Source organism: Cuculus canorus, chromosome 3 (genome assembly GCF_017976375.1).
Source record: "Cuculus canorus isolate bCucCan1 chromosome 3, bCucCan1.pri, whole genome shotgun sequence".
NCBI classification, from domain to species: Eukaryota; Metazoa; Chordata; class Aves; order Cuculiformes; family Cuculidae; genus Cuculus; species Cuculus canorus.
This window is the reverse complement of record NC_071403.1, coordinates 82,982,966-83,006,537: the sequence shown is the minus strand read 5'-3', so window position 1 is coordinate 83,006,537 and position 23,572 is coordinate 82,982,966. Positions and strand designations below refer to the sequence as shown.

The 23,572-nt window shown below is 36.9% G+C and overlaps 1 protein-coding gene across 6 annotated transcripts in view; it reads left to right on the top strand.

Annotated features, from left to right (window-relative positions):
- TASP1 (taspase 1) overlaps positions 1–22,828 on the top strand; it is a 91,387-nt gene extending 68,559 nt beyond the window's left edge. For 4 of the 6 annotated variants that reach the window (XM_054061502.1, XM_054061506.1, XM_054061503.1 and 1 more), the window contains 3 exons: positions 3,320–3,430; positions 8,752–8,825; positions 20,269–22,824. In XM_054061502.1, the coding sequence (XP_053917477.1) occupies positions 3,320–3,430; positions 8,752–8,825; positions 20,269–20,361 (278 nt within the window). In that variant the 3' untranslated portion in view covers positions 20,362–22,824. Of the gene's footprint in view, positions 1–3,319; positions 3,431–8,751; positions 8,826–16,424; positions 16,465–20,268 lie in introns of all 6 variants that reach the window. The other 2 variants (XM_054061504.1, XM_054061505.1) reach the window with 2 other exon arrangements.
- Positions 22,829–23,572: the final 744 nt, after the last annotated feature.

Sequence of the window (23,572 nt, the reverse complement as noted above, 5' to 3'; positions counted from 1 at the left end):
TGCGTTGTTCTTTAAAAAAAGAAAAATCTTCAATAGCTCAGCTGACAATACTAAATCTCAGTAATTGTTTTGAGTTGCAACTATTGCTACTGCTCCAAACCGTGGCTGGCTGCAACAAGAAAGCCAACATGATCCCATTGTTTTTGTCTTTCTGCTTTTGGTATATTCGTCAAGGTGCTATGCAGGTAGGCTCTAGGTTCTGGGTTTTGATGCTGTGCACCACTGGGCAAGTAATGCTGTGTTTCTGTCTGTAGAAGAGAGGGAATGTGAAAGCATCTTTTGTGCTTTGTTTGCATAACACATTTTGAAGACATCTCCTGGTTTAATACTCCATTCAAATTGCCCACTTCATGTCACTCCAGGTCATTTTACTCGTCTCTTTATCACCCCAGCACTACCATTATGGACAGTTCTTCAGTTCTTACCATGTTAGTGCAGTAAGACCTTTCATTTGGCATAATTTGTCCTAACTTGTGTTGTTCGTAAAGAAGTCATTTTCTTGCTTATCTGGTGTGTTTTATGACTGCTGAAGTTAAAACTATAGTTTATCATGCCTTTATCGTGTGGCATGCTATTAAAATTAATCCTCTTCTAGTTGAGTTTTCTAGTTGAAATAACGGTAGAGTCACAGTGTAGTTCAGCAAAGGCTGAATCGATGCTGTCAGTTTTCTAGCTTTTAACTGTTTAGCAGGGACTTCAAAGACTGAGTTTTATGGACTGGTAATAAAACTTCCATGGTGCACAATCGTTGAAGGAAAACTTGTTCAGAAAACTGCTGTGTACATATTTAGGGCAATACTATGGACAGCATGATAAAACTCGATAAGTAAATGCTGTTTACACTTTGCAGAACTGGCTTCTCATGAGCATAGTTGTGCGTGTATAGCTAGGGCATCTCTGGATGAAAATAGAAGCTCGTTTGTCTTAAAGCTCAAGTTTTGAATTCTTTTTTTAAACCCCTTTTAAAAACAAGTCTCAGAAAATGCATACTTTGAGTGATTACTTCTCTCGGTTACTCCACTGAAGGAGATGAATGTTTTGTTCTTGCGAAGAAATCCCTGTAAAAATGAAAGAATTCTGATGGAAACGTAGTGTTACGTGTTTTGCTCCATACTCTACACGGGAAGAAGTGTACTGCCAAGTCATCTCAAAGTTTAAAAAGAGAGAGCCGAGCATGTGCAAGTTATTCGGGCTGTTGAGAATTTGATCAGTGATGATGGCACACAGTTGACAAAAATACTGGGAAAATGAATAAATATGTGATTGGTTTATTTATAGACTATTCTTTCATCTACATTTCTCTGAGTGGAGGAGGAAAAAAAAAAAAAGATGATTAACTCACCCAATGTAAGCATTTCTGGAACAAGACTTTAGTGTTGTCAAGTCTATAATCAGCAGTTGCTGTCTGGTTTATGTGCATCCATGCAGTGTTTTAGTAGGGCTTTAAATATGTTATCTTCCTTAAATGCTGTTTGCTGGCCGTGTTCTGCTGAAGTAGAACATTTTTAACCATTTTAAATGAAGAAATTATTAGTATTTTTCACTAGAACCTTGAAAGAATCTTTCACAGCCCTTGAAAGAGGAGAAATACTGCTTACTGAAAAAGCAAACGAAAACTTTATTTCCAATGACTTTTCATCATAGCATGGCTTTGAGCTTGAATAATTTATGCAGTTGAGTGTAAGATTAAGTCTGCAGACCAGATTCAGGTTAGTACATTAGTTTTTAAGCACCTGGGTTTACAAAGTAAATATTAAAGGATGCCTGCCCCCTATGGAGAAAACCAGTTGGGTTTTTGTTCATTTGCTTGCAGAAATCATACCAAATACTGAGCCAGTGCTTGGTTAATGCAATGAAAGTGTAAGAGGGATACTCAGAATCTTGGAAACCATGGGGTGAAAGATTTTGATTTGGGTAGTAAAACTCTTTATAACTTCACAAGCCTTGCATGTGTGTTTTAATTAAACATATTTTCCTGTTTAGTTATCTATGTTATGATTGGCTGGATTCTTGGTTGACAGGTTCACCGTCAGCATTATACAGTGGGTGTAATTGGTATCTTGTATTAGTTCTTGTGCAAAGCAAGTGGTGCTTTAAAGAGAATATGTTTGTTCTAGGTCAAATATGATATTACTGTTTATTAAGTATACCACACATTATTTTCCCGCAATACGATCCTCTGTTGTGATGATCACCTTATATCAGTTTTGAACATGGCTGCTCTTAAGCTGAAAGTAAACAGGGTAAAGCTTTTAGTTTTTCCTTACAGTGAATCTTGAAGTTGGATCTTACCGGGATTTTTTGCTGTTATTTGCAACAAAGTAGTAATTTTGATCATACCAATAGCTGTGGGCAGATTGAAAGAGGCTGATGAGTAGATCTGCTCTAAAGTTCTTGAGGCCAGCAAATCTCTTTACAGTGTGTGTATGCTAGACATATAGTATGCTAATTTATTTAAAAGAAAAAAATTGAAATATGTGAAATGGCTGTTGCAATTGTATGCTCAACTTTAAATTACAGTATATTGCCAATGTATGATGGGTCTCTTGGGGTTTAAGTGCAAGAACTTGATTAGTTTTGTGGCTCAAGACATTATAAATCGTATTTAAATCATACCATTGCTTCCATATTTAAAACTGTAGGAATCTCATTTCAAATTACAAACCACAAAAAAGAATACTTAGACTTGATTCAGCTAACTTTAGAACTTTTCTAGCTTCTGATAGAACATATTTTGTATCATATGTCTTCAATTAACAACAGAAAAGCGGTTGTAAAAAGTAGGATTTGGTTTGAGTTTTCTGCTAATATTCGTAAAACAGCGAGAAACACAGTCTATAGCAGCTTGACGATGTCTCTGTACGAAGTGCTTGAAATTGGGGAAAAATGAATAAAGTGTAAGTGACCCAAATTTGCTTGATTTTTCTAATATGTGACCATCTTTACATTCCTCGTAATACAGAAAACTAAATATTGAGCAATTATTTTTTTCAACTTGACGTTTTCCATTATTCTGTCTTCCTTGTTCCATGAATGAGTGTTTTTGCACTCAGGAACGTAATTTCCAGTATATATTTTTTTAATTCTGTGTAGCTTTTTCCCTTTTCTGATTGCTGATGGATTAGTAGATAGTATTAAGAAAGTTACTTATTAGAAACACTATAAAAAAGTAAAGTTTATGGTTTTTAAATCCACTGATTGACCTGACAGACTTTTCAACCCTTAGTGACATGGTTAAAGGGAAAAGGCAGGAAAGTAAAATAAAAAAATACCAAAAAAACTACTATTGCAAATAATTCTCCCCAACAATTTTATCCAGGTTCACCTTTTCTAGCCAATGAAGATGGTGTACTCGGAGGTGTGATAGTTCTTCGATCTTGCAGGTATTCATCAGAGCCTGAATCATCACAGGAAAAGCGAACCCTACTAGGTAAGAAATTCATTTTTACTTGAGCTAGGTGCTAACTGAAAGTGAAAGATGAAATAAAAACTGTCTGTATGTGTTTGCCATTGTTCAAAAGCCACAGAGAAAACAAAAAGGAATTGAAATTGTTTGAGATGATAAAACTCTAGAAAGTGAAATAGTTGTATTAACCTTGTTTGTCCTCTAAAACTGTGGAAAAGTGCATTCTTTCTGACTCACTATTTCTAAGCAGAATTGTGATTCAGAGCATTGTGTGGAATTATTCTAAAAACCATGATATAGAAGTAACATTTGTGTCAAGGCAGGGTGCGTTCCTGTTGTGGTTTCAGCTAAAGCAGAATCAGTTTTCTGACTTCAGCTAAATCTCATTGAAGGAACTTCATTTTCTAAAATTAACTGCATGTTTCTCATTCAGTGTTTCTGTCTAGAAGTGATTACACCAGGCATCAGTATGCAGAAAGGCCAGTTCTTATTCTTACAGTAACCAATCCTCGATCTGGTGGGGTGCTGTTAGGGACAGACAGACAGGAGAGGTGACCCCAAAACTGACCAACTGTATTCCATCATATATACATCATACTTGGTATAAGACTGACAGATCACAAGAACCTCTCTCTCTTCTTTGATGGCTGATGTCCGGTGAGGACCTTGTCTGTCTGTTTGCCCCTGATCCCGGGGCATTCTGTGCGTTCCTGAATCCAGTTCCTGAGCTCAGCTCCCTCCTGGCCTCGGACCCTTTCCCTCGTGTCTGCTTTGCAGCATTTGTGGTGACGTATAGTCATTGAGGGGTGGGGTGGGGGTGCGATTTCATGTATTTGTATATATTTTCTTGTTATTTTATTTATTATTATCATTATTATTTTATTAAAGCTGTAGTTTCAGTTTTCAACTTGCAGTCTTTTTCCCTCTCATTTCCATTTCCCCTTTCCCTGGGAGTGGGATGGAAGGAAAGTGGAAGCCCAACTGCTCGGTTTTAGCTGCTGAAGTTAGCAGGGCTGGGGCTAAAGTGTGACAGTTCCCCACAAAAAAATTGCATTTTTTAGCTAGGGGTAATGCATAAGACTATTCACTGTTGCTCAGTGATTATATGTTAAAAATGCTATCCAAAAAGTTATTTGTTCCTCCTTTTTGCAGGACAAAATGTTAAAATTTGGAGGTTCGACGTAAAATTTGGAAGGACAGTTGTTCTAAGGTTGGAAATTTTTTGTTATGCCCAGGAAAATCTGTTCAGATAAGTCACAGTTACTATTTGCATATTCAGACAACAGGAGTGCTTGCTGTTTATATTGAGATGAGCAGAAAATCGTACTTCACTTCCATCAGGAGCTGACTGGTTAAAAAGGCTGTGAGCTTTACAGCCCTTCAGCCCTGTTTGTGGCCTAGAAAAAAGATCCTCATCTGTCTTGCTGCTTTACAATGGAACAAGTGTGTTATAGTGCTGTTATGTGGTTTGTTGTAGAGAGAGAGCTAAAAAACTGAACGTTGTGGGCTACTAGCAGAGGTGGGTGGAAATATAACCCAGAGACAGTAAAGCCCATGTTCTTCTTTGAAGGCAAGGGTTTGGGACTGAAGGCGTATGAATTACTTCAGCATGACACTTGTACCATCTCCTTTCCCGTGGTGTTCCTCAGATGTGGGCATTTGTGTCTGGTCATGTTGTGTGCTTATGTATTGGATCACATGGACCTGTCTAATACATATTCGCTTTATGCTACCAGAATTAAAGTTTTTTTTCCTTTGTATAATTCTCTGCTTTATTTCCCCAAGTGTTTATTGAATTGCCACGAGCAGCAGTACAGATTTTAAGTAGCTTTCATATGACAAATTTGATCACCTAATTCAACTTTGTGTGTGAAGGCAGGTCATAGCGTCTCCCCTGGTAATTCTCGAACTGCATAATTTCTTTTAACCTATAATCTATTGTTTAGAAAGACGAGTCACATCTGTTTTAATTCGTTACTGGTTTTGTCCCACTAAATACTAACATCATGTCACCAGAGTCTGCCTGCTTACAGCCAGGCTGGGGGTAGCATGCAGAGTGTGTGCTAAAGGGGAGCCGGCACATACATTCTTAATGATGGGTTAACCCACACAAACTCCAGTATTTATTGCTGCCTGTTTAATGACTTCCAGGATGTTAGGATCAAGTTATTACAGTGGCACAGGATGAGGTCTATGTTATATTTCAGTTCTATTCTTGTATTACACCTTGCTGGTTTGCATTACAGGAATCTTAACTATCATAACTGCTTTGTCTGTGTTGGTCAACTTGAGTCTGATCGTACCCCACCTCTAGTCATTCAGTCTTAAGTAATTTTACTCAATACAGTTAATAAAATTCATGTTTCTCTTCCCAACAGTTGCAGTTTGTGTGTTTTACGGTTTTGGTCAGCATCTCATTTTATTTGTAAGAGTATCACATACACTTATTTTGCTATTACAAAGAACCACAGACTTGGGAATTGAATCCTTACAATTCTGATGATGGTTGTGGGGTTATTCTGATGGACAACAAAGGAATTTTGGAAGGCTTGGGTGGGAAAAAGTTTTATAAACAGCTTTTGTATGCTATATTTTTTTGAGTTATTACTTGAATAGCTTGTCTTTTAGGAGAAGTAGACTATCAAATAGACTTAGTCGAAATTAAGACAATTGTCAATTTGAAAGCCAAGACTGTCTAAACCTGACTCCAGAGTCAAGGCATGTTTTGCCAAATATATGGAGAATTTTGCAAGTGTGATTTACAGTGTTCAGATTTATGAATGGAATAATTGTGGCATTATTGATCTAGTAGAAAAGTGAATTATTTCTATTCATTTAGTGTTTGTCATTCATGTAAGAAAACATGTTCCAATTGAGAAAGATTTAGTATTTTTTCCTCAAAAATTAATGAAGAAAACCCACATGTATCATACATAAGTAAAGGATGTTTGTCTGGGGATTTTTTGTTTTCACTGAAATAAGATTTATGTAGCACAGCTTATTCTAAAGATATTTTTTCTGTTCCTGCCTTATAGTGTATGCTGATTTAATATATAATTAAGCATATGTAGTATTTGTGTTGGTTGGACTAAAAATAAATTGTCTAATGTTAAAGAACTCAGTGTATAGAATAATGAAACCTCATGTCTTTACAGGAATGATATTTTTTAGTTTTTTTTAACTATTGAAATAAATTGCAAGAAAGTGATTTATTAAATGGTTGAAAATATGTGAAATATCTTCAGATAAGTGTGTAATTTAGGATTTTCATTGTAATTCCACTGCATGTAATAGCTAGCAGTAGCCATGTTTCTTGCAAGTACATTCTATCTTTGGTGGACAATGTAGAAGTAAAAAAATTATTAAAAACTTAAGAGAATCTGCCTAGAGCTATCAAAGGCAAAGAAATAATACTTTGAGAGTATTTGCTTGACTTCTCAAAATTGAAAGATAAGTTTGAATTTGTCTCCAAAAAATAAATGCTTTCACTGACAGTTGAACCTTTAGGGTATTAGGGAGAGTTTGGCCTCATCGAACGCAGTTGTGTTGCACTAAATATGTTTCACTCTCTAAAAGCTTCTAACTAACCTTTGGCAATATCAGTCATGAATCCATTACGGGAGTAGCAAATTGCATACCTAAATGCAGTTCGTTTTTCTTTTATGATGGTATCTACATATCTGTCAGAATCTTCAAGTCTTGCAGGGATTTTCTATCTTTGATCTTCTACTCCAGGTTAATTGCTGTGCAAGGGTTCAAAGGATAAGCATGCTCAGCATGCTATGACCTTCGTCAGTCATATTGAAGGAATGTGAGGAATATAGATGAATAAGAGTTTTAAAACCATCTAATGATGCTTTTGCAGTATGTGAAAGTCTCTCTCTAAAGAAATATCTGAAAATAGCTTTTCATGGCATCTTGTGTAATTCATCTAAGGCTCCTTCTGCAACCCAAAAGAAAAATGTATACTTTGGTGTAATTTTTTAGACGTCCTGTGGTATTCTGTGAAACATCCTGAATTCTGAAACAGCTACTCTTTCTTTTTTTTTCCCCCCATTCCAAATTATGTACTTAACACAAAACAAAATGACTGTGACATAGAGCAAGAAGAATACAGCATGGCATTTCGTAAAGCTCCACTGGCTGGGAGCCTAGCTCTTTTTCTGAATTTTGTGTTGCATCTGAGTAGTGCTGTATTTCTATATCAGGGAATTCAAGAGCACTGCAATGGGCTGTTTAAACAATTAATAAATCGGACCACTTTCCAATTTCAGAACAAGATCTTACTGGATTAACATACATTAACAATAGACATTAGCAGTGGTCATTTTTCATAGTGGTTATAACTACAAACACAACAGTTGCTTTTCAACATTAATACCCTAAATTAGCTCTGAATATACAGTACCAGAGAGCTGATACTACACAGCTAGTGCTAGAAGTCAAGCTGATCAGACCTGAGAGTCCTTTGATAGGGAAGCCAAAGTCAAAACAGGCTCACGTCTTCTCCTTCCTTCTTTCCCATCTTACTTCTGGTGCTCTCCCAAAGAAACGGGGTGGTTGCATATGCTCTCAATGTAATTCAGCATACACTTTGGACCAGCTCTTGCTCTAATTTTGCCAGGAATCTTCCTTGCTTGTTGCACAGTGTTATTCTGCTTCCATCAGACATCTCTCCTGCTTTTTCTGCAGGATTATTTTCACCGGATGTCTTTCCTGCCCACTCTACCTCTTGAGTCCCATCTTGCAGACTTTACTACTACTGCATGTTTTCCTGTGTCCTACGTGTGCAGCTAAACCACCCGTCTCCATTTACCCATTGGTAGTTACGTATTGTGTATATGGTTATGCTCAGCCCTATGAAAAATGGTTGTTACTAGTTATTCTGTTGATGGTGTTATAGTTCTACAGAACCCTTGTATTCCATCTGGGATTATGCTATTGTAGTGCACTTACATCTAGGTTCAAGGCAAGCAAATGCAAATCATATCTGCTTCTACTTTACGGGTGGAACAGGCCTCTGATTTAAACGTAGGTCCTATATTTTAACTGTAATTGCAGTTGATGTATTTCTCATCTTGGAGGCACCGTAACATTCTCATTCTGAGTATTAGTTCTGTGGTGTGTGACCTCAAACAGTGTGGGGAAAATCTTGTTTGTTTGATAATAGTTTCTTTTGAGATTAAACTGTTCTGGTAAGTAGTTTTTCTTTAAGTTTATTTTCTATTCTTTTCCAAACTGTATTTTTAGATGTATTTGTTTCTCAAGATTCCAGCCTTGTTAAATTACTTCTTGTGTTTTAAAGCAATGCATTTTTTTGTGACTTCTTGCATTTTCTTTTATAGTGGAATTTCTGTGGAGCCACACAACAGAGAGCATGTGTGTAGGATATATGTCTGCCCAGGATGGCAAAGCTAAGGTAAGCCATGAAGAATAGGTTGTAGTACAGTAGAATGAGTGCAGAAGCTAAGGAGGGTATCAAATAATGGTAATGAAATATATAAGAAATCCCTGTCTTTAAGAGAATGGAAAAAGTAATGGGTACGTAAGCAGTTAGATGTATCTATTGATTTGGTATTCCTAATCTTATTGGTTTTTAAATTGCAGCAGTTAAGAAACCTATGCAAACATGTGTATTATGTCAGGAAAAGGTGTCACAAACACATCCATTCTCTGCTGACAGTAACTGTATTTTAATAACTTTGTCCAGGCAGATTCAATTACACTGGCTAATTAGGGTCATAACAATATTTTTCTGTGGGCGTGTCTTCCTTCTGATAAAGCAGTTTCACCGTGAAAGAAGAAGGGAGAGCATATAAAGCAAACTTCAAGCTAGTTCCTAGAATAGTCTCTGTGATAAATAATTTGAATATTAACATCCGTATTTTCAGTTTCTTGGGGCCTAATAATAATATTTGGTTTATAATGAAAGAAATATGTTAACGTTGAGTTTAGCAATTGAAACTGGAGAAGTCCTTAACATCAAGATCAAGAAGTAAGGATTAACCAAGAGGTTAATTCTTGTCTTAGGAATGTAGCATTGAAGAGAGAAAAAGGCAGGTATTGCGATGTAGCAACTAGAGCATTTAGGAGAGGTGTTTGGACGATGAGACTCCACATGGGAGAAGCTGCAAGCAGAGACAGAAACATTATTTCTGTAGACACTTAGGTACAACCATAAATATTCTAGACTTGAGAACAAACGATCAGAACCAGTTAAAGGAAATGACAAAAATGGGAGAACAAGCTAGAATAAGAAGGCAGCTCCTTGATACAGTTAAATAATGGGGGAAGCAGGGGTGTTTACGGGAATAGTTGTGTGTATTAGAGGAGATGATGACAGCCAGCAAGTTTATAGCAGCAGATAAGAACAAGAAAGACACCCAGCAATTTAATGGAAGGATGAATATTAGAGCCTGGAAAAGGAAAGAATTTGAGGGCCTGGATTTGTTGGCTCTCGTCAGAAATGGCTGCTTGTGTACCTGCTGGAGAAGAAAGATTAGTCATCATCAGTAGAAGACTACAGATCTTTCTATTTTTTTTTCTTTAATTTTTTTTTCTATATTTCATTTGAGAGATAAATACAGAAGAGAGTGTGAGCAGGATAATAAGATCTTACAAAAGAAGGAAATTGACATCAGGTATTTTAAATGGCAGGAGTGGTGTAACATGATAGTTGAAGCTTTGGGAATGGGTGAGTTCATCCTTAAGAAGTAAAATGTGTAGAAAAAAGACAACAATGCCCAAGAAGGAGGAGGTCAAGAAGCAGCTGTTCAAGGAAGTCCTGGTAGAGGTGCTAGTGAAGTACTCACTTTCATGGCTTATATAGAATTCTTTCCAGTTAATTGTCCGTGGAACAGAGTGTGGTTTTACTTGTTTTATTAGTATTTATTTCAGGTTTATTAGGAAAGAATCCCCACTCAAGCTGAAAGCTCAGACTGAACTGAGAGAAACTAAAGCAAGCTCAGCTGCAGATGTTCTACTATGTGCTAGTTAGTTATTAAATCATTACGTAGTTTGAACACTGAAAGAAGGCAAATTATTAGAATGTGCAATGTTAAATTATTCCAGTGTGCACACCTGCCTCTGGCTTACCCTTCAAGGCTCAAAGTATTATTGTTTATTCCTGGTAGTGTCTGTCTAATTAATAAATAAATGCTAAATATGAAATCTGTCTGATAATGAGTACTGGCATGACAGTGCCATGCACAGAGATGTTTTCCTACTCACAGTTGCAACATTTGACATCTGGTGTGCATTGTTTTCATACTGCTGGTAAATTCTCCAGCTGGTAATCTCGATTGTGCTGACAGACACAGCTGCTCGTCTTGGTTCACTTTTAAATTATGTTTTTGACCTTCATTGAAGAGTTAATCCCCCTCCCTTTCTTTCTCCTTTGAGTCTGTGGCCACAAATGCTTTCCAGAGAAAAACCGCAAATGCTTTTGCTGCTGACTTCTATTGATCAAAAAGTCTTATGTCATAAAAGCTGGAATTTTATTCTGCTACAACTAAGACTAAGTTATAGTTGGAAAACTGGGCTTGAAATAGAACACAATGTATTGCAAGTTGAAAAAAAAAAAAAAAACCTTCTCTTTAATGGAGAAACTGTTTTGGTACAATTAATTTTGAGTGTTGCCATGAAAGAATAATGGTATAAGAATTCATACAAGTATAAAATATCACTTGTTTATGAGTACCATAGCAAAATGATCAGGCAGCAGCTTGTAAGGAAACATCTTGCTTTCCTGTTTTTCTAGGGTGGTAAAGAGCTTCCATTTTTATTTCTTTCATCAGTCTAGGACTCAACTTTTATTCTTAAACCAAGGGGTTGTCAGAGTGGCTGATTTAGAGCTGGATCAGTTTCATGAAAATGAAAACATTTTTATAGCAATACTTCTAGCAAGTGAGAAGGTTGTGTCTATTGTTATGAATTAGACTAATATTAGGATCATAATTATATAAAGGGGAACATACTAAGGGGGGAAAAAAAGAATCCTGCTTTATAATCCCAGTGTGGTTCTTTTTGCACTGGCAGTTAATGCATTTCATAATAGGACCTATCTCCTGAACCACCCACGAGGATTGTGATGATATAGGAGGCCTTTCTTGCAAGGCTCTTAGACACTTATAAGCCAGGTACCAGCTCACCTGCGGAGACTGGCATTCTTAGGAAGTGGAAACATACTCGATTAACTCTCTGCATGTCCTTCAAAGAACAGCGGGACAGTGAAGTGGGATTGGAGACTTGAAGTGGTTTTTAAATCCTTACCTGCTGGTGCTTCTGGCCATTAGCACTGTGAGCTCTCCAAGTACTACTGGTCTGGAAGTATCCGTGCAACAGGGGTTTATTTCCTCTCAGTTTAGAAAAGATGGGGTTCGACAGCCAGCCACTCTTCTCCAAACTAGACTACCTGAAGGCTAATTTGCCTCTTGAGCCTGCAAGAGCTGTGGAGCAGTTTTGCGCTGTGACTAATAATTGTTTAATTTAAAGCATACTTTCTGGAAAGGTGTCTAGTCCTTTTTTGGGAACCCAGTTGCCTGGAAAAGTCACCTTTTCCTGTTGAATGTTGTTTTAAAATGTTTGGTTGAATATTACTTTAAAAATACTGTGGAGGCTTGTCAGATGAACCGAGTGCACACCTTATTGTTAACACAGTCATCTCTGGTTGCATGCTTATTACTTGCCCTTAGCTTGCTCTCAGCACTGAAAAACTATTTCAGCTCCTTCCCCACCGATAGTCCTGGCAGTGTCACCTTCACTACCTGCATAGTGGATATCTCATTGACTCCCCTCTCATTCTTATGCCCTTGAATCCTAACATCACTGCTGTAAGCGGCTGATCGAAGCATATCCTTGCTGTATTCTTCTTAGTTTCTTGTCACCCCTCTTGATGCCAGCAGTTTCGTAATCACTGGATGCCAATGTTAGTCACATATTGGATGTGAATGGAAACAAAGTTTTCATCTGAACAGCTTTGACTCTTCTATATACTGCTTGGAACTAATCTGTACCACTTATTGCTACGACTTATCCAGGTTTGTGCCTGTGAGCCTCAGCTCTGACGAGCTTAGGGGTCAAGTATATTCTGTTTTAGAAGTTGCCAGTCTCAGACTTACTTCCTGAAGCAATACCATGACAGAGTGTTTCAGCACTAGACCTGTTCTTTGAGAAGATGAATGGACTTCCGAGATCTCCTGAAGCAAGATTGTGCATTGCCATCTGTATAATGGCAATGTCATATAAGCTGACAATCAACTATTTCTAGCTGTTAGTGGGGCTGTTAGGATATTCTGGTCTGCTGTGGAAGTTTCTGGCCACAGCTGAGAGAACAGTTAGAAGATATTAGTCTGTGGACTTCCTCTGAACTTACCTGGCTTCTTTTGTAGCACTGATTGCTGCATCAGCAAAGGCTAAGTTTTCTAGGTTGAAAAACAGGGAGATTAGATGTCTTCATAAACTGAGGAGGTATAATTTCTCTTTTTTGTTATTCTGATGTTGACTTGTGAGTTACTTTATACGCGTTCAAGATCTTTGATTAGCAGTTAGCTCTTTTAGATTCCCTGCCCAAACTGTCTTATCTTTCTGAGACACTAGTCCTCAGAATAACCTTCTAGTTGTCTTCTTTTGTGGATCCATAATAGATCCAACAGGTTGTCAGAGCATCAGCTAAGAAGGTCATCCTGTTACTGGAACTGTAACCTCTTTAAAGATAACTGGCAGCTTTCAGTTAAACAGTTGCAATTTTCCTGAACTGTTTAGGTTATGATCTGGGAGCTTAAACAGTTACGTTGTCACCATTAGGGCAGTAGCTCTGTTCTAGTGACTACAGTTTTGTTCTTGGAGTTCTGTCCCTACTGTCACAGTCAATGTGTAAAATTTGAGTTTGGTGTAGCATTTGGTAGAGCAGTTTGTGTCAGTTTTCAGGAAGCACTTTGAGACCTGCTTTTTAATTAGGGATTGGGAGAAATAACTCATTAAAATCACATTATGAGTGAATTCAGACATAAATGGAGAACAGGAAGGAAAGGTGGTTAGTAGGTAGGCTACAAATTAATTGACTTCTCTTAATTACGTAGTCTTCATGTTCCTTGTCTGCTTGCCCAATGGAGAATACTGCAAAGGAAAAGAGGTTCTTCAGTCTCAAATGACACTGCAGCGTATGCTTGCAATGTGAATTCACATACCAACTCCATCTTGAAGGTTCTGGTTATGGCTACGCAGCCTTTCTTTGATTTAGTGTTGTGTATCTGTGCATAATCAAGCAGGGCCCCTTTTATCTCAGACAGGGACTGCAGGGTATTTGTTTGCTGGAAACCCAGAATATTCAGCATACAAAAAGTGTAAGTGGGCAGGATGTACCACAGAACTTCTTTGTCCTGAATCTCCTGAGTTTCTTGTATTATCTCAGTAATTTAGAGTATTTGGTGGTGGATGATGTTTTTTGCTTAAAAAGAGGTACGTCCTTATTGTGTTTTCATTGGTGTTTGAAGGCCAAGTGCTTTCTTTTCAGTGAAAAATACAGTCTCAATACCAACAATGTGCCATTTTGGTCCAGTGTTATGTGTATTTGAAATAATTTGTCAGCTTGGTATGGTTCTTAGTAGGTATATGGTTACTGTATGTTCTGTGTGTGAATGTTACTAAGTTTTGCAGTTATTGTAAATGTTGCAATACTTCTGACATATCCTGGTAGTTCAGCTTCATGGGTTTTAGTTTTTGTAACAGCTAGATGACCTAGGCAATAAATTTCTAAAAATCTAGTTGTAATATTGAATGTAATCCAATTCAGTTGCCAGATTAAATCTCTCTCTGGCAGATAGTCAGTTCGTATAACATGAATTACTAAGCTTTATGTTATGGCAGGTTTTAATATTGCAAAGCTACATATGCCTTTCTTTCCATTTTCTAATGAACTGAATTCCAGTTGCTTGGCAAGATATGGGGTAACAGTAGTGGTGTGTGTTGCATAGTGCTGTGTTTGAAAAATCCATCAGCAACAACTGCTGTCTGCACCAAATGTTTTTGTTGCAATATGCAAACGGAAATTAGGCTTAACAGTTAATTTCTTTGTCCAGTATGAGGAAACATAGTGGACCAGCAGACCATTTATAGTTCACTTTTCCTATTGAGATGTTAGGCGTTGTAATTAGATATATTCACCTTTACTAACACTGAAAAATTTAGCAAAATTATTTCCTTCTGTTTGAAGTGATACATATGACAACACTGATCATAGTGATTATTGTTGGTTTTCTGGTCATGGGCTTCTGTATTTTACTTAATGAGTGAAAGATCTGTAAAAGCCCTTTGTCAGGAGAAAGGGTACTTACCCAGCCCATGGAATGAAGAAATACATCTTGGAAGAATCCTAATTCTAATTTGAAAATTAGTGGAAAAATTTACTGAGCCTCTTTAATTAACAGAAATACTAAGTCAAGTAATTCAGTCATTCGTTTCAGACTTGAGACAGTCTTTTAACTTCATGAGACAGGAAAAGTAGATGACACTGTTATACTTTTTTTTCTTTAATCTCCAGACTCTCGTCTGGAGGCTGGTGGATCAGTTAGAAAATTTCACTTGAAAGGAACTGCATGCAATAGAGCATCCAGTTCTCTCATAAAAATAAATTATTTATATTTATTGGAAAGTACCTTTCAGTGGTAATATTGAGTTCAAATATTTGGTTTTCAGATCTTCATGGAAATTAAGGGCTCCGAGATGGGAAGTTAAGTAATTCTGGAACTCTCCTCATATCTGACCACCGTGATTTAGAACAGAGCAGAGAAAATGGGATTGTGTAGCTAGGAATGCAAATATAAATGCAATACCCTATCTTAGCACCTGCAATTCAGAATGGTAAAAATCACATTTTAAAATGGATGGCAGTATTTTAGAATGCCTATACAAAATACGGGGATACTGAGCTGAATAGATGATTGATTGGTAGATGGCTTTAAATTGTCCAAATACATCTTTTAAGGATTTAAAGAGAGTAAAATGCTTTAGTTTTTGATGTTCTCAATTTTTTTCCCTAGTGCATTATATTAATGTTTTTTAGATACAAAAATACTGTATAATAATGTACTTAACCCACAGAATTAATTTGATCTTGTAAAACTATTAGCTTCCTAAGCAATGTGTATGTAGAAGCAGCATTTTCAGTATCTGAGAGCCAGAAGCAAGCCATCAGTCCATCTGTCTTTCTATCTTTTGCCAACAAAGATAATCATTCTGGAGCCTCTCGGGTTTTTTTTCTCCCCCTTTTTTTTTATTCTTTTTTTTTAAGATTTCACCAGATGAGTTACACATGGGATATTCTGATAGCACCAGTTGCCAGTATTTTCTGGGGCACTTTCTCCTATCGTGGCCAGGGTACATTCAAAACATGTTGGAGCAGAGCTTCTCAGGAAATAGAGCAGCAGAGGATGGCTGTTGCTACCAAAATGGGCTGTTACTGCCTAGAAAGTAAATTGAGAATAGGTGCCCAGCTTGTTCTCATGATGGAAGCGTGTACACAGCTAGAAAGCTTGTAGACTGCGGAGTGATTCTGAATTTGTAAATAATATATGGGTTTGGTGGTGTTCTCTAAGGAGCAAGGTGGTAGAAAGAAATTTCATTAAGTATGCCATGTCCTTGGTCTTTTATTACTTTTCATCTCAATAGGGTAATGAATGGAAAAAGTTTGTTTTATAAGTTATTCTGTCCAAAGCACATCCTGAGCATGTAATAAGAAAGCTAAACACATGAAGTACTCCCTAGATTTGCTTAAGAACTGAATGTGCTGCCATCTGGTAGTTGTACTCTGTCCTCTTGGCAGTGTTTGATTGACTTCAGTTTTCTCATGCAGCACTGTCTGTCATTTGGCTTAAACTTTATATTCATTTAATGTTGTATTTATGCTTTTAATGGAAAAATATGAAGCTGTTGTGTCAAACTAATACTTTTATGTGACTGAAAGGAAGAGGGTAGCTCTTTAAAGACTAAGAATTCTTTTTTTATATTTTTTGGTCTCAAGGTTGCTTCAGAATCTTTGTCTATACTAGACATGGAATAAAGTAAGTCTTGGTATAACTCATAGTATGCTTTTTGTTTTTTTAAAAAAGCATGTTTTAAGAAAATATGTAACTTGAAAAATAGATCAAATGTAATGATAAAAAAAAAAAAAAAAATATGAAACTGTGTATTGTCCCTGTAGTAGTTAACACTTACTCCAGGACAGAAAAATCTTAGTTTTGAAATTGAAGTGTAGTGGGAAGCTTTCCAGCATGCAGAACTGAGAGATGGGAACGTTCCATGGGCATTGCCTACAGCGCTGGGATTGGGGGAGTTGATTGCTCCATAGTCTTGATTTGGCTAAGAGGGAGACAGGGAAATGTGTGTTTGGATGGCAGTTATGCAGAGCAAGTATCAGACTGAAGATTAGTGTACTTGTCTCTGCTTTGGAGGGCACAATCAAATATTTCATGTAGCATTTACCTTTTTTAGTTTTGAACTGAGGGCACAAGGCTTTTCCTTGAAGCTGCAGGCAAAGATCTGAGGTGACTAGCTGGTGTCCTACCTGTAAGACCCTCTGCTCCCCCTAAGCCCTCACCTGCCTCACTTTTCTTTTAACTTGGTATTTTCAAGGGCAGCACAATTTCTATTTATGAGCTAAGGATATAGATAACCTTGTCATTCTTAATCTACCTTTCCTTTGCATACAGTTTCCTCAGAGAGGCTTCCATGAAGCTGAGTGAAGGATTAATTCAAGAAGACTTTTTTTTCACTGTTTTTGTTCTCCCAGGCACAATTTCCCCCAGATGTGGGTTCATTCGACTTGTAAAGCTGACAGACTAATCAAATTCAATTAAAAGCTTTCCAGTGTTGTTCTTTTTTGTTCACTTTTTATTTTTATGTTTTAAAAATCTAAACCTAATTCACTGTACAATCTGGACTTAATGCAAAAAATCTAATGTTGGGATAAAAAAATGTAACACTGTATAAATAAGTTCTGTGGTTGCATTTAAAAATGTTAAATGTTCTTTGTTCTTTTTATTTATTGGAGTTTGTTCTTATGGCCAAGAACAATGGAGATATAATTGTAAGAATTCATTTGGGAGTTTATCTGAAGTTGTCTTGACACAGCAATGTTATCTTTTTGTATTACTTATTAGATAACATTTTAAATGTTGTCATCTTGGGTCTGTCTTGGTTTTGTTCTATATAAGGAGACCATTGGTGGAAGTAGTAAGAAGCAGTCAGTGTAAAACAGCATCTGTGTTTGCTTCTTCATACAAAGTGTGCAAAAAACCAGGATGCAGGTAAAGGCTTTAAGAAAGGTTTTGTTGTATGTGGTTTGGGTGTTTCTACAAATGGAAATGTACAGATTGTAGTGTGTAGTAGTTTGTGGTCTTTTGTAGGAGAAACATGTTTTTCCTTTTATGGGAAATGACATTTTGCGTTGGGAATGTGTTTTTGACAGCTATTTAAGCATACCGTCTTGATAATGCAATGACAAATATTGACTACGTGCTTCTTCCCTTTTGTATTTCTTTCTTTTCTTGCTCAAAAACTTGCTAGAGTCTTATGCTTAATTAACTTTTTAAAATAGCATGATTTATGATTTTCATGTGGATTCAATGAAACCTCACATTTTGCCTCTAAGTTACATAAGGATCTATTAGGAATTTAACCTTTGCTTGAGGGATAAGTCAGATCTGTGCAAAAAGTTAATCCATAACTTGGCTCAGAAAACTAACTTACAAATGAGGCCTGTTGTAGTTACAATGAAAAAAATTGATTCAGATAATCATGCTGGTGCTAACATTTCTTCTGTTTCCGTAACAAGTTTCTTCTCTGTGCCTCTTGGCAGGACCCTTGTGCCTATCTACTTTTTGTTGCATTGCTTCAGTGATCTGTTAATAATTCTAACTGATCCCTGCATAAGCTATCTCACTTAGAAATGATGTCTGCCTTAGAGTGGACTGCTTTTAGAGTTGTTTGCTTTGATTGTGGTCTCACTAAACAATCAGTGGCACTCTTCTACTGAGGAAATTTGCTACTGTACCCACTGAGCAATGCTGCTCTTACACTGTCATCCCATCCCGCTTCTCATTTAGAAATTTTCACAAACCTGGAAAAATGTCTCGAGTCTGTCGGTCATTAAGTAAAAAATATCGTGGTTTTTTTTTTTATTTAAACTTATGAAATAACATCTCCAAAAGTTGTTAGTTACATTTTGGGGGAAATTGTAACAGATTTGAAAGGCATCTTTTCTCATTGAAGTGGTAAATTATGGTCGTAACTAAAATTGTTCTGAAAGTAGGAAGATGTTCATCTATCAAACAGGAAGACCAGAGATCAAAGTTTTAGCAGTCAAATGAAAACCTTTAAATGTTTTTAATTAAATCTCATTCTGTAGTTTAACTGAAAACAAGACCACCTAAGAACAGATACCAGGATACCCTTATCGAGTAAGGAGTTAAAGGAGCTGCCTCTGAGATACAAAATGTCTCTGTGATGCATTGAGTTGTGGTTACAGTCTCAAAGTTCTGCTCAATTAGTGCAAGTTGTTCTCACTGACCTTTAACATCTGTACTTTTTGTCACAACCCATTGCCTTGGTGAGTTACATTTTGCAGCACTTACATCTTTTAAATGAGATAATGTATGTACAAAAACTTCAAAATGTAGTTGGCTGTGCTTACTGGAAGCTGTAATTCCTAAATGCCAGCAACTTCTATGTTGTGAGCTTTATATCGTAGAAGGAATAACTTCTATTTCCTAATATAATAATTGTTTAAATGTTACATTGTCTTGAGCCTTAATGAGTCACTTGATATGTGTAACTCATGAGGGAAGTGGAGGTCGGCAATTCTGCTTCAGTGGGAGGGGTGGGCTGGAGCATAGCTTGAGCTGGTCAGTCCCTGTCATTGCCACTTTCTACCTCAAGCCCTGTTGCACTTGAGAGTTCCACTAATGCTCTTTTTTATGTTTTACCAGAGTCCACTCAGCAGCTCTGAGAGTAGGAAACAGTGAAGTTTGTACCAATGTGCTTCAAGTTTCTTTTGTTGTTCAGTTTAAATGAGGCTTCAGCCACTTGGCCTATATGGAAGCAATCCGTGTATCTCTATATGGCTCTTGCTGTAGCTCAAAATCAACAGTGCAGACATAAGCAGTTTTCGCAGTACAGAAAATAGGGCCAAAGGGGGGAAAAAAACTTATTACTTTTCACGATAAGTCAAAGTATCTTTTAATACGTGAATGCTTTTTCCCATCAGTAATAAAATGCACCTCAGAATACAAAGGATTTTTTATGTTTTAGTGTCACTGAGCTACAATAGAGCTATCAGGTGAAGTTGTGTGTGCATAAACACATGTAACTACTTTCTGGCTGAAAAAGAGCCATCTGAAAAGCCTGCTTTTACAACTTTTCAGTGGAAAATATGCCTTTGAGAGAACCATAATTGCTCTTTAGGTCCATTTATTTGACAGCTGGCGACAAATATTTTAGAGGTAGTCTTTGGCTTTTTGGGTGGACAAGTAGGTTTGTTTATACAGAGAAGTGTCTTTGCATCCTGATACCACCGTTGCCTCATGCTCTGAAGCATTAATCTCTGTCATAGAATTTGTTGTGGATAAGTTTTCTGTAAGGTGTACACGTATTGGACCATGGACCTTCTCTTCGTGCATTAAACATTAATGCAAACAAAATAAAAAAAAGCATGCCAGTTGTTTGCAGCTTTTCAAGTTGTGTTGTAGTTTGCCTTCAGACTTCAGTGATGGAACAGCTTAATTGTTCAATACTTACAAGCTTGCTTTGTGTCCTGCGTAGTTTTGCCTCTCTTCTCACTCAATAATACTCTCCTGACTTTTCCACAGACTCACATTTCAAGACTTCCTCCTGGAGCTGTGGCAGGGCAGTCCGTGGCAATAGAAGGAGGAGTTTGCCGGCTGGAGAGCCCAGAAAGCTGAGCAGCTGATTCCTCACTTTGTTGCAAAGAATGTGAATGACTTTTTGTACAATAAGTATTTTGTGTTTTAACAGATGTTGGAAATTCTACTCTTGTTTTATACCCCGTATTGCAACCATGTGCACCATAACTTGAGACAAGTGCTGCTGTAGTTTATGTTCTCACTCTGTGAATGGGAGTGTGTGCATGTTCATTTTTTCCCTAATAAAATACGAACTCTTCCCAGTTGTGCAAAGATTATGTATGATTAATGATTGCATTTTCATTGTTTTATGTTTGAAAAATAACCGAAAGTTCAAGAAACTATTAATTTAAAGATACAGTCACAATTGTCATTCTTGTTCTAAATTTAAAAGTAGCAGGCCTTTGAAGTGGCTATGTAATTATGCAAAAATGTTTATGGTTTCTAAGTATCTTGGTGGTTTAAGGAAATCCAGTGGTGGTTTTTTCCTCTCCAATAAGGAGGAATTTTTTTTGTCAAAGAATGGTTTCAGTGAAACAAACTAGAGCAAAATTAAGGGTAGAATTTTTTTAAATAGTCTTACAGGTCATATCTCTGTTCCCGAGCTAAGATGTTAATAGCTTCAAGCTGTATGTATTACTAAAAGCTATATGAAGATAATGTATCGTAATGCAGTCTTTATGTATAATGGAATATTACAATGTAAATAAGAAAGCAAAGTTTATGGAAAGATTCGATATTATTCTTCACTTCTGTTTTAAATCTATTTTTGAGAGGTACAGAAATTGAACATATTACTGGATGCAAAGTGCAATGTGTATTAAATGGATGTTGGGAGGTCTGAAACTAGCTTTCTTCTTGATAAAGGAAGTTCCTAAAGTCCAGCCACAGCATGGGTATTTATATAACTGTGTGTAATATGTATGTACTGTGCATAAATTTACTGTAATTCTTTTTATACCTTCAGCAAAATTGCATTATAAAACAATGTAATCCTTGTCTGCCTTGTGAAGCACTGGCAGCTGAACTGACGTTTTTCACCAGTTCTAATACATTAGCCAGACCGCCTGAGTCCTAAAAGTGAGTTCTGACATGCAATCTTCCATTCAGTACTTATTTCTTCACAGCACTGGCAGCAATAGAAGACTTTTATAATTAATTCATTGTCCCGATAAATATGCCAAAGAGAAACTAAAATAGTTCAACTTTTTCCCTGGTGGATATTTGATAATTCTGTTTTCAGAAGTGGTGGATGAATAGATATTCAGACTGTATTTGCTTAATCGGGCATTGTACTCGCCTGTTTTGTAATATTGTGCCTGCCTATAACAGACATACTTGACTGATTAAATGGTTACATTGATTGTAGTACCAATCTTTCATGGAAAAAAAAATCTTAATAAATTTTTTTTTAATAGTCTGAGTTAATTTTCACTGTTATGTTGCAGCATACGTTGAGATACAGTCATCTTTGTGTGTTTTTTTAATTATGACATCACTGTAGTCCTATAGCTGAACATATTGCTATGCAGTTCTGTAAATAATATGAAACGGGGACTTTCTAGGTTGCAGAAGCAAAAGGGTGGAATACATCTGTCTTGAAATAATCTGTGGTGTTAATAATAATCCAGACTGGATCCTCACTGATGTACTCATGGTTTGATGAAATGAAGAACTAGACTCCGTTGTTTCGGAAGTGTTGCAACAACTAAGTTGTGTGGTCACAGCCATTAAAGTTGCTCTAACATGCAGCATTAAATAACTGTGTGGGCACTTCACTGTGTGGTGAGTGAAAAATTCAAGATCATGCGTTTCTACATACCCACATTCAAAAATGGTGTTGTTTTTGGAAAAGCTGAAGTACCGGTGTTAGCCTGCTTTCCTTCTGAAAGTGCTTTTCAGTGTTGACTTCATAGAAACTTTGGCATAAATGCACTCTTCCATAGAATAAGCATGACGGAATGGCTTGTAAAATGTAAATTGATAAATTGCTTCTTCCCCTTACTTGCTTAATATCTCTTTATGGAGATTCGGATTCCAGTGGGTGATATTTTTCCCCACACTATCTTAAAACTTTCTTTCTGTGGGTATATATGTACATATGACTAGAATTATAAATCAAACAGCAGATAATATGTTTTGCTTTTACTTTGTTTTTGTGTCTATATAATACATTGACCAATCATATATTCATTTTCAAAAAGCCAGGCTTCTTCACCAAGCTACTTGGGTATCATTGTTTGAAACTGAGCATTGTGCCTTTTCGTTGTCCAACTTTTCCTCCCTCTGTCTAGGTAGAGGAAAAAGGAAAGAAAGGATTCTCTTGTCTAGAGAACCACAGGCAAGGTGCAGAGCACTAACCGGGTTACAGAGCTGACTTTCTGCTGAAGGTACTTATGAGAAGAAAACTGTTAGCGCATATGGATGTCTGTATCAGTAATTGTGCAGACTGGCAGAAACGGAATTTCCTATCATCCAACTCCCACTCAAGCCAATGGAAGATCTTATATGACTTTAATTATGGGTTTAATTCTGCTGCTGATACTATTTTGAACTTAAAAGGGGCTTATGAAAAATAAATGGTGAGGATGGACACTCTTTGCAATGACGTGGTCTGTAAACTCTTGTACGTGATGAGTAACCATTGCCACTGGCATAAGCCAGTCCCAGAGGTAATTATACAGTTGACAGCAATAGCTGGCTGAAATTATAAAGGATGGGCAACCAGATGAAATGCATATAAATATGAAGAGTTTGAGTACTGTTGATTTTATACCCCCATACACAATTATATGTCTTAGAGTATTTTGTAGCAGACAGGTTGGTGCCAGAGTAGTCAGTCTTCTGACATGATAAATTTTGCTGCTAAAAAGATTGTAATAGCCTAAAACAAATGTATTTTTTCCTGGTCTTCCTTTCCTCCTGTACGTTTATTTTAGCTTCTACAACTTAGCAGTGTGGCTCTGCAATGAATGGCTTTAGAGAACTGCAGTTGAGCAAGTCACGGAGGACAGGTTCACGGAGGACAGGTCTGCTACACTAAAAAAAGTTTAGAGTTGGTTTGAATTCTGTTTTGTGTGTTTTTTAGGTACAAAGAGTATGCTTCTTCTGCTTGTGAATTAACCTCTGGAAATGCTGTGAAACAAATTATTTCAGTGAGGAAGAGGAAACAGACTAATGTGGGGAAACTGCAGCCTCTGCCCTGTAAAAGCTCATATAGAAGATGCTGTGAAAGGAGAGTGAAGCATAA